The following is an 11,147-nucleotide window of genomic DNA, read 5'->3' as shown; positions in this document are numbered from 1 at the left end:
TAGAATGCAAGGAATTGTTGCCAAAAGAAAAAGACAGAGGGAGGGAAGAAGATGGCGAGGGGAGGGAGGGAGAAAGAGAAAGCAGGAGATGGGGAAGAAGAAAGATAGAAAGAAAAATAAATGTGGAAGGGAAGGGAGCTTCATGGTAAAGGAGGTGTCTCCAACAGACTTTGACTTTTAAATAGAACCACTTCAGAGAGTTGTGTCAGATCCACCTCAGTTGTCTTATCTTCTGCCATTCTTCTTTTACCTCCCACACCCATACCTCTTGAAAATAGTCTTATACCACAGTTCAAGGCCTAGGGCCTGAGGACTCCTTAAGCACTTCAGAAATGAGCAGCTGAGTCTTCCGTCCCAGCTCTTTGGGAGAATGGAATGGAGTCACACTCAAAGATAGAGTGTAAATAAATCCTCTCCTCATCCTTCACCCTAATTTAAGAGTGAGTGAGGATATCAGTAGCTCTGAGCTGGGATGTAAAGCTCAAATCCTAACTGTGATTAGGAGACCTTTGTTACAAATAAGAATTGAGTGAATAAATGTGCAAACAATTTCTTTTATATTTTTAATGAACCAGAGAGAAATCATGGTTGCCTATATAATCCTTGTCTCTAAATCATTTGCATTCAGATCTGCTTTCTTACATGTGTCTGCCGTGCACACAAACTTGTGTGCCATGGAAAAGGGTTGAGAACTGCTGGTGATGTAGACAGAGTTTTAAACCAAGGTCAGAGGGCTAGGCTGGGACCTGGTGCTGCCATTTATTGGCTCTCTGACCTTGTACAAATTGCCTGTCTTCTTTGAGATGGTCTTTCTATCCGTAAAAGGGGAAGCAGCAAGAGAAGGAACATTTTACAGCTTATTGGCTGAACTTCACTGCCATTAGTGTGGTTCAACTTGGACTACAGAGGAATCTTCCTAACTGGTTTCCCTGTATTCACTACTGCTACCTCCAACTTGGTGTGTTCTCACTTTTTGCTAGAATAGGCTTTTAAAAATCATAAATCTACCATATATCCTCTGTTCAGACCTTCTCCATGGCTTCCCGTTGCTCACTGGATGAAGTTCCAACAAGCCCAGGATGGTTTGACTCATGTCTCCAACTTTAACTGCATCACCATCAACTTCATTGTCTAAGCTCTAACCATACAGGATTTTCCAGTCCTCAGAGGCATCGCGGTCTTTCAATTCCAAGTTTTCTCATACGAAATTGTCTCTTCTTTTTTTTTTTTTTTTTTTTTTTTTTTTTGAGACGGAGTCTCGCTGTGTCGCCCGGGCTGGAGTGCAGTGGCCGGATCTCAGCTCACTGCAAGCTCCGCTTCCGGGGTTTACGCCATTCTCCTGCCTCAGCCTCCCGAGTAGCTGGGACTACAGGCGCCCGCCATCTCGCCCGGCTAGTTTTTTTTTGTATTTTTTAGTAGAGACGGGGTTTCACCGTGTTAGCCAGGATGGTCTCGATCTCCTGACCTCGTGATCCACCCGTCTCGGCCTCCCAAAGTGCTGGGATTACAGGCTTGAGCCACCGCGCCCAGCCTGTCTCTTCTTAAATACTTTCTTCTTGTTGTTCACCTGAGTTGGAGTCATCTTTTAAATCTCAGCTAAGCTTATACTTCATCAAGTCTTTCCTAATTCTACCCACCACATACCACACCCATTACATTAAGTCCCCTTATTATATGTTTCCATAGCACCAACTTCTTCTTTCAGTATACTCAGCACACAATCACAAGTCTAGGATCTGTTTTATTAGCTTGGGCTACCAATTAAATTGCATCCCTTTTAATTTTCCAATTAATTCCTCAAGTACCCACATGCCTATCTTAGCAAGAAGTTCAATGTCTCCCTCTTATAGCATGTACTTCTCCACCTCCCACAAACTGACAGAAAGCTTACTTAGCCCACAGGGCCAGTGCTATTTACAAACAGGCAGGAAGGCTACTAGGGAGCTAGGTTAGTCCTCCAGAGGCCCTGGTTTTGAGCAGTTGCTGTCTACTCCTGCCATGTAGAATCTCTGGTCCTTCCAGGTGTCTCCATCCACTATGCAAAGGTAACCTTGCTGGTCCCAATCCCCACACAGACCACAGTGCTACAAGATTACAGTTCTTATGGTTCCCCAACACATGCTCTGTCATTGGTCCCAAAGCAGGACCCCAATGGGTTGATGAGGTAGGAGGGGATCCCTGCCTTAGCCACAGCTGTGCACAGCCAGCCTCTTCCCTTCTAGGCCCTCATGTTTAGCATGGGACACCAGTCCTAACTTCCTTCTCTTGAGTTCCTCTTAGGGCCATTGTTAAACTGAACTTCTTACTCCACTGCAAAGTTAAGTAAAGAGGCAGCAGTCTTGGTCCCTTTCCTTCCAGATGGCTTCTTAGCTCTGAACAGATTTACCCACCTTTACCTCAGTGACTAGCTCTGTGCACTAAAGGGTATTAGGAGGGCAGCCATTATTGGTCCATAAAAGGTTCTGTTTACCATTTTCCCTTAAGAGGAACCATTCAGCAGTTCAGGGCTCCAGGGTGACCTGCTGGGCTCTAAAGAAGAAGCTGGCAACTTCTGTTGCAAAATAATGTTAAATTCTGCTTCATCTGCTAGTCTCTATGTTTCAAGAGTACAGTAACTATGTTTCTCTGATTCACCAATACATGCCCGGTGTCTAAAAAATTACCTGGCATATAATAAATGTTCAATAAAATTTTAAACATTGAACCTACAATATGCAGGTGAGTATGCTAGATCTGCTCTGTCCAATATAACAGCCATCTGTGGCTCTTTTTAAGTTAAATAAAAATTCAGTTCATCAGTCACATCTTAAGTATTCACACATTGTAAGTGTTCAATAACCATGTACAGATAATTGCTCCTGTACTGGACAGTGCAGATACACAACATTTCCATCACTGCAGAAAGTTCTACTGAAAACCACTGTGCTGGACCCTTTACAAACTTCTCACTTAATTTCACAAAAATTGCTTGTGGCAGGGAGAAGTGTCTTTATGCTGGGTGAAGCTCAGAAAAGTTATATGACTTCCCAAAGTCATACAGCTGGGATTCGAATACAGGTCTGTTTGACTCCAAAACTTGTGGCCTATTTGTTGCAAAAGTGTTTAATACAAATTGATTCAATCAATATTATTATCTTTGAGCAATGGAAGGAGAAAGTAAGTTTCAATCCAAAAGAATTGAATGACTTACACATTGACTTGCTGAGCCAATGGCAAAGTCAACTTAGAATCCAGTAGGAGTCACCAGCTACAGAATCTAGATCTTGAGAACAGGTCTTCAGATCTTCAGAACAGTGTTTCTTAAACTCTCTTGTGAAGGACCAGTTATCATCATAGGCTGGTAACAGTTCACCTACCAGCACCAGCCCATGAACCAGACTCTGAGTGGCACAGCCCTAGAAGACTCAGCCAGAATTTTACAAAGGTTTAAAGACCAAATATGCTGGTTTATGGTTACCTGTGGCCCACAGAGAGTGGCAGCACTAACCTCAGGCATTAAGGAGGTACCCACTGAAGCCAACATTCAAGAGCAATTCCTATGGGTTAACCATTGGGCTCCTTTCAAATGCAAACCCTCATGAAAGAGACTACAGTGCTGAATAGAGACCCCCAAATTCCAAGCCAAGCTCAAGACAGTCATGAAGGAATTACTAAAAACCTGGTATAAAGGGCAAAAGCAGAATTAGGAATGGACTGATTTCAGGAACCCAGGCAATGGCAGGAGTTGGGCATTAAATCTCTTTCACTAAAAGAGAATCAGAGTGGGAGAGAATATGTGAAATCAGAGGTTAAGAAAAAAGTGAAAATCTATTCGTGATTGCAAAGATATGAAACCAACCTAAGATCCCATTGATGAATAGGTGGATAAAGAAAATGTGGTATATATACACCATGGAATACTACTCAGCCATAAAAGAGAATGAGATAATGTGTTTTGCAACAACTTGGATGGAGTTGGAGGTCATTATTTCAAGTGAAGTAACTCAGGAATGGAAAACCAAATACCATATATTCTCACTTCTAAGTGGGAGCTAAGCTATGGGTATGCAAAGGCATACAGAGTGGTATAATGGACATTGGAGACTCAGAAGGAGAGAGTAGGGAGTGGCAGTGAGGAATTAAAAAGCTGCATATTGAGTTCAATGTACACTACGTGAGTGATGAGTGCACTAAAATCTCAGATTTCACCAGTATACAATCCATCCATGTAACCAAAAACCACTTGTACCCCTAAACCTATTGATATAAAAAAAAAAAATAAAAGAAAGATGTGAAACCAAGGAAAGTTACTGGTGAGCAGCATCCCATTATGTGAACTTGTGCTTCTGAACCAGTAACTTGAGTTACTTTGAACCAGTATCAGTCACTTATACCTTAGTGTAAATTAATTGATCAGAACTTCTGACCCGGGCCAGGGAAGGCAGGGTAGAAGTGGCAGTCAAGACTAAAGCAGAAAAGGGAGAGCTAATTCTGCAGCCAGACATTTCCTGGGTTGGATACCCAAATTAGTCCCTCAGCCTTTAAGTGCCTGAGGGCCAGGAGTAGACAGAGGAATGGAAAATGTGGGTCTTCTTTGTTCACACTCTTTGCCTAGGGGCCAGATTTTACATTATGCATTACTATCCTGAGGTCCCAGGCCACAGAGAACATTTGGGCTTCCCTATGTGGATTTATCTAGATTTACTTTTTGTTCTGCCATATTTTAATCTATAAACCAAACAATTTTCTCATTAATCTTATTCCATTTCTGGAATTTTTCTTTTTCAGACACAACAAAAAGATCTGTCACCACGAAAAAGAGGGAAGTGAACAGTGCTGTGAGTAAGCATGATTTTTGCTTTTCTTTCTTACCTTCTTTTCTCTCTCAGTTTGAATTTTAAAGTAACCACTGTTCTATTAATTCGTGGAAGGCAACTGAATGGTTCCAGCTTATAGAATCTTCCTGTTTGGTAACATTTCAGCGAAGCCTTGTTCTTAGCCCCAGAACAATCATGCCATCTTTTGCTCGGTCTATATTCCTAAGCATTCCCAGATGATACTGCACTGGACCTCTGGTCTCACATAGATATGGAGTTAAAATCTAACAGCAAAGAGAAGATATCCAACTGTGATGCAATTGACAGTGGATGTTTTTGCAACAAACAATGATTAAGAAGTACATTGTTGTGGGCTGTGAGTCAAGAGTAATATGGGCAAAACAGAAGTCTCTTCATGAGGTTGACAGGCTTGGAGCTGGAATCTGTGGAGGAGGAAGGATATGACCTAGGGGTCAGAAAAAGCGGGTTGCTAAAATCATTAAGCCTGGTTGGATGAAAAACTTAGACTCAGGGGAAGCAGCACATGATTGTGGGGGCTGGCAAGTTGGAAATGTGTAGGGCAGGCCAGCAGTCTGGAAACCCAGGCAGGATTTCTATGTTACAGTCTTGAGGCACAATTCCGTCTTTTCTGGGAAACCTCAGTTTTTCGCCCTTAAGGCCCTCAACTGATTGAATGAAGCCAACCTATATCATGAAAGGTAATCAGCTTTACTCCAAGTTAACTGATAGCAAATGATAATTACATCTACAAAATACTGTCACAGCAACATATAGACTAGCATTTGACTAAGCAACTGAGGACAATAGCCTAGCCAAGATGACACATAAAATTAATCATCACAGGCACCAAGAGATGAGGGGGACAGTCTTGGCCATATACTTGGCTGAAGTAAGTCAATTTGTCATTCCTGCCTGAGCCTTTATAAATAGAAGTAAGTAACCAACTACTATCTGGTCATTGGAGTTGTCCAAGAGGCCAGGGTTCTGTCTAATAACTGCTCATGCATGAACCTGCCAACCTAGATTGCATGCAGACTACCAGTTTGGTGTTTTTGTTTAGTTCAGCAGGACTTTCTTCTCAGCTCACTGCCTCTCAAACTTTCAGCAACAAAAGGACATCTGTGATATCAGAATCTACCACTCTAAGTATTTGGATGCAATAGCAATGAATATCTGAGTAAATCTAGGTGGGGAGTGGGGGCACCCTGTAGCCAAAATGACTTAACAAAATCAAACCAAAGTTTTGAAAATGATGTCTTGGTTCAATGAAGAGATTACTTGAGGTAGGTTTGACTTATCTAATATCTTATTTTCTTTGTCAATACCTAATGAGGAATTTAAATATTTCTAGATAGCTTTGGAAAGGTCCCTTAAAGAGGCACCAGCATACCACTGCCAGATCTAATCCCCCAAACACTGTTTTCATCATCATCATGTCATCTCTTGTCTCTACAGATCATATCAAATCCTTCCCAGGGTTTTTCAGGCCTTTTGACAATTAGCCACATTTCACTAAGCCAACTCATCTACCACTTCTCAACAAAACTTTTCCTCAAGTCGAGCTGCTCCACCAACACCACTGCCATGAGCTCATTCCCACTTCTGTGCCTTTGCTTACATTGGTTATTCTTTTGGAACGTCCTCCCCATTCCTTCTGACTTGTCCAAATCCCAACTTTTGGCATGGTCTACTTTAAGATACAGTAATGATTAACTTTATTATTATAACACCAGGCTTCTGTTCTAAGACATTAGAAGTGTGTTTAGACTAGCTCATTTAATCCTCACAGTAGCCCTCTGAAGTATTTACTCCCGGCTTCCCATTTTATAGGTGAGGAAGCAAAACATGAAGCGGTTAACTAACTTGCCCAAGGTATACGGCTAATAATATAAGGACCAATAAATTGATTCAGCAATCCAGGTGTCCAAGTCCAGAATCCACACCCATACACTACACTCTGCTTTTTTAAAATTTAATTTAATTTTTTTTAGAGACAGGGTCTTGCTCTGTCACCCAGGTTGGAGTGCAGTGGTATGACCGTGGCTCACTGCAGCCTCAACTTTTGGACTCAAGCGATCTTCCCACCTCAGCCTCCTGAGTGGCTGGGACTACAGGTGCATGTACTTCTTCCAAGACTTTTATTCAGATGAATATTTTCCCTTCCAACTTAAGAAGCAAAGGGCTTGCTGGTTTTGCTTCACCAACCAGCAACAGAAGCAAGACCTGACTTGTGAAAATGCCTAGTAGAGTTCAGTATTAGTGCTGTTTCACCATTTCCTGGATCTCTCGCCTTTGTGCACATGATAGAATTGCACTTCTCTGTAATTAATTTGTAGTTAAGTGTGGTCATGTAACTCACTTTCGTCAATTAAGGTGTGTGCCACTGTACCTGGATTTTTTATTTTTATTTTTTGTAGAACTGGGGTCTCACTATGTTGCCCAGGATGGTCTCAAACTCCTGAGCTCAAGCAATCCTCCTGCCTTGACCTCCCAAAGTGCTAGGATTCCAGGCATGAGCCACTGTGCCCAGCCTACATATACTATACTCTCTTGCTTAATCTGTAAGACTTTCTCCCCCGACTCATACCTTTCTATTTTTCCTCTGCATTGTACACACAATCTATACCATTCTTAAGCACATGATTACAGCATTATTTTCTGGCTGCTTCTATGTGTCTATATTTTAGGTCCACCTGGTCAATATAATAGTGGGATATTAGTGTTAATGCAACTATATGGTATTTGATATTTGTCTTGTTGTCCGTTTATCAATGCTTCTTACAGTTTATTATATGATAAATTTAAAAGGTGTCCAATTTTGACCAAATTTGACTCAATGCTAAAAAAGAATATCAAAATAAATTTTGTTTAATTTTAGTTGAGTCTATCAACTCAAAAAAGAACAAACTACAACAATAACAAGTTTCAGAACATTTTTTAAATTACTGATGTTTTTATGAGTATAAAAATAAAAAAGTACAAAGAAAACAAAAATAATTTAGAATCCATTGCCCAGAAATTGCCATGGTTAAGATTTTAATATTGCTCAAGACCAGACAGCTCAGGGCTTTGACGTTCTCACACCCATTCTCTGCCATCCAAGTTCTATCCCACCCCAAAACCATCCATTATGAGGAGACTGTACAGCTGTAGGCTGCCCGGGAACCATCCTGCACTCTCATATTGTGACTCAGCATCTTGGGAGATGGAGTCTTGAGACTTGGCCTGGACATGTCCCTTGCATGTACTTCTTCCAAGACTTTTATTCAGATGAATATTTTCCCTTCCAACTTAAGAAGCAAAGGGCTTGCTGGTTTTGCTTCACTAACCAGCAACTGAAGCAAGACCCGACTTGTGAAAACGCCTAATAGAGTTCAGTATTAGTGCTGTTTCAGCATTTCCTGGATCTCTTGCCTTTGTGCACATGATAGAATTGCACTTCTCTGTAATTAATTTGTAGTTAAGTGTGGTCATGTAACTCACTTTCGTCAATTAAATGTAAGCATAAGTGATGCGTGTTATTTCTGAGTAGAAGATGTAAGAGTTGGCACGTGCTTTGCCGTATTTTCTTTATCCATCTGGCATGGTAACCAGTAACATTCTAGGTAGTAATTGCTCCATCAGTCTCAGTCTCTGAGTAACTAAAATTGACAGAGTCCCCTCAATGTACAAGGAACATGAGCAAGAATAAGCTTTTGTTTTTTATATTGAGATTTTGGAGTTGTTTGTTCCTACAGCATTACCTAGTTTACTCTAATACAACATGGAAAAAACTGGAACCTGTAATAAATAGACCCTACATTGCATTTAAACTTCTATTTCTGAGGAATAATAATGTGGGGAAATACTTTCTATATAATAAACAAATAGAAAAATTGCAAAATAAAAATATACTTATGTATCATTCATGTTCTATTAAAAATGTTATTTATAGACTCACCATATTCCCTTCCTCCAGAAAAATAGAAGTAAAAATATGAAAATGCCTGTAATTATGTCTTTGGATTATGGAACCATGTATTGCTTTTTACTTTTATGTTTTCTGAATTTTATTTTTGAGTGCCCTGATATATTACTTTTACAAAGAAGAATACTTTCTGAAGCCATTTCAACCATCTCCACTCACCTCTCTAGATCCCAGTAGTTAAATACATTATATAGGACTCTTCATCAGTCCTTATCAACTTTAGGAAGGGCAATGCTATACCTTCTTTAAAGGACACCTACCAATGTCTTAGTTGCTTTTCAAAGATTCCTAGCACAGCTAAATGTGATGGATATGCTCTAAGGATGTACGAGCTGAAGTGACTTGCATAAGGTCATCTCATAACTTACTGTTAGAAATGGAGCTAGAACTCAGACCCACTGAGTCCTTGTCTGTGACACACTGCCCTTTCCATTTGTGGAAGTTGTTCTTGTATCTAATTTTACTTGTGCTGCTATCTGGGCCTATGCCATTCTCCCTCTTATGCAGACAAGCAGATAAACAATAAAACTTTAGGAGTGGGTTATGATACCATAGATATATATCATCTATCCTTTACAAAATAGTTATTACAGTCATCAAGCCTTGGTTAGAGTTTACAGACCATGTATCCTAGCTACCTCATTTCACAGATTATGACATTGGGGGCTAAGAGATATTAAGTGACTTCCTTGAGTGAAACAGTAGCAGACCAAAAAAAGTCATGATTCCCAGCATAATGCTACTCACTCATTTATTCATTCATTCACCCACTCACAAACGTGTATTAAGAGTCTGCTATTTGCAAGACCCTGTCAGTTAGGCCATGTGGGAACTAGAAGGATAAATTTATCAGTCATCCAAGATTCTTACAATAAAATATTACAGATAAGGTACTCAAGATTAACAGTTCTCATTCACATAATTTGGGTTAAAACAAGAAGCCAGCTTTCTATATGCTTTTGCATATAGAAAGACTATATGCCAGTCTTTATGTTTTTTTGTTTGCTTTGTTTGTTTTCTTGAGTATCCTGTCTTCTTTCTAAGAACTTCCACCTGAGAACTGACCACAGCGTCAGCATTCCACATGGGCGTGTTTCCTTTCCCCTTTCCCATTTCAGTGGTTTCCAATTTCTTTTTCTTTTGCCATTATAAATCTTTTGCAAAGGAAATATTAGACAGAACTCCTACATGTCTAGCAAATTAAAATAGTGGTGAAATTAGAGTGGAGGATATAATCACCCTACCATATGTCCCTACAAAGGCCTCTAAGGCAGGGGTCCCCAACCTCTGGGCCACAGACTGGTACCAATGGCCTGTTAGGAACTGAGCCACACAGCAGGAGGTTAGCAGCGGGCAAGTGGCCGTTACTGCCTGAGCTCTACCTCCTGTGAGATCAGCAGCAGCATTACATTCTCATAGGAGCATGAACCCTATTGTGAACTGCACATACAAAGGATCTAGGTTGTGTGCTCCTTATGAAAATCTAATGTCTGATGATCTGAGGTGGAACAGGTTCATCCTGAAACTATACCCTACCCCCACTCCCACACCCAATCCATGGAAAAATTGTCTTCCACGAAACCTGTCCCTGGTGCCAAAAAGGTTGGGGACCACTGCTCTAAGATACCTTGTACTTCTTGGAACGTATTTGGAAAATCATGTCGCTCTCAAATTATCCCTATATCCTGAAGCCCACCTTACTTACCAATCCACAGAAATGCCCAACCCATGTCAGGCAACTTCACACTTTCTTTCTTCAGGTAGCACAGTTGTCTCAGGGAGGGAGGAGGGTGCTATTAGCAAGAGGAGTCACTAACAGCTTCACTCACCTGTGCCCATGAATTTTTAATGGTGTGAAAAGTCTGTGTATTTTTTATGGTTCTCTGTAGCTCATATAAGAGGGACAAACAATACATGAATACAAACAATACATGAGTTCAGAGATGGGGACAAATATCACTTTAAGCTGAGGATAATCAGGGAAGAAGAAAGGTTTCATGGGGGAGGTGACTTTTGAACCAGGAAGAAATGGAAACAGCAGACTATTCTAGATAGAGGAGACACTAAGAGGAAAGGCAAAGAGGCAGGAAGGTATGGGAAAGTGCACTTGACCCCGTTCAGAGAGAAAGCCAGGTGTGAGATAAGGGGGAAAGACTGTTAGGGGACGTATTATAAACCATTAATTCCAGGCAAAGGTTAGATTTTACTTACTAGGCAAGAGTGCTTCAGTTAGATCCCAGCAGGAAATGGAGGGCATGCTTAGAATAGGTAACTGAGGCAAGTTTAATGAAGAGACTATTTACAAAGGTGTGTGCAGCATTAAGGGAAACCAGCAAGGGATGCTGAGCATGCCAGGATGTAAC

At 40.8% G+C, this 11,147-nt stretch overlaps 1 protein-coding gene and 1 long non-coding RNA gene across 3 annotated transcripts in view; one reads left to right on the top strand and one right to left on the bottom strand.

Annotated features, from left to right (window-relative positions):
- LOC126937884 (uncharacterized) overlaps positions 1-11,147 on the bottom strand; it is a 101,082-nt gene that overhangs the window by 35,077 nt on the left and 54,858 nt on the right. The gene's annotated exons all lie outside the window — the stretch shown is intronic.
- Positions 1-11,147, top strand: part of PDCD1LG2 (programmed cell death 1 ligand 2) — a 59,963-nt gene that overhangs the window by 46,864 nt on the left and 1,952 nt on the right. Inside the window, exon 6 of one of the 2 annotated variants that reach the window (XM_050761705.1) lies at positions 4,768-4,817. In XM_050761705.1, coding sequence (XP_050617662.1) covers positions 4,768-4,817 — 50 coding nt within the window. Of the gene's footprint in view, positions 1-4,767; positions 4,822-11,147 lie in introns of both variants that reach the window. The other variant, XM_050761703.1, reaches the window with a different exon arrangement.

The sequence above is a fragment of the Macaca thibetana genome, chromosome 15 (genome assembly GCF_024542745.1).
Source record: "Macaca thibetana thibetana isolate TM-01 chromosome 15, ASM2454274v1, whole genome shotgun sequence".
NCBI classification, from domain to species: domain Eukaryota; kingdom Metazoa; phylum Chordata; class Mammalia; order Primates; family Cercopithecidae; genus Macaca; species Macaca thibetana.
Note: the sequence above shows the minus strand (reverse complement) of the source record. Positions and strands in the feature narration are given on the sequence as shown.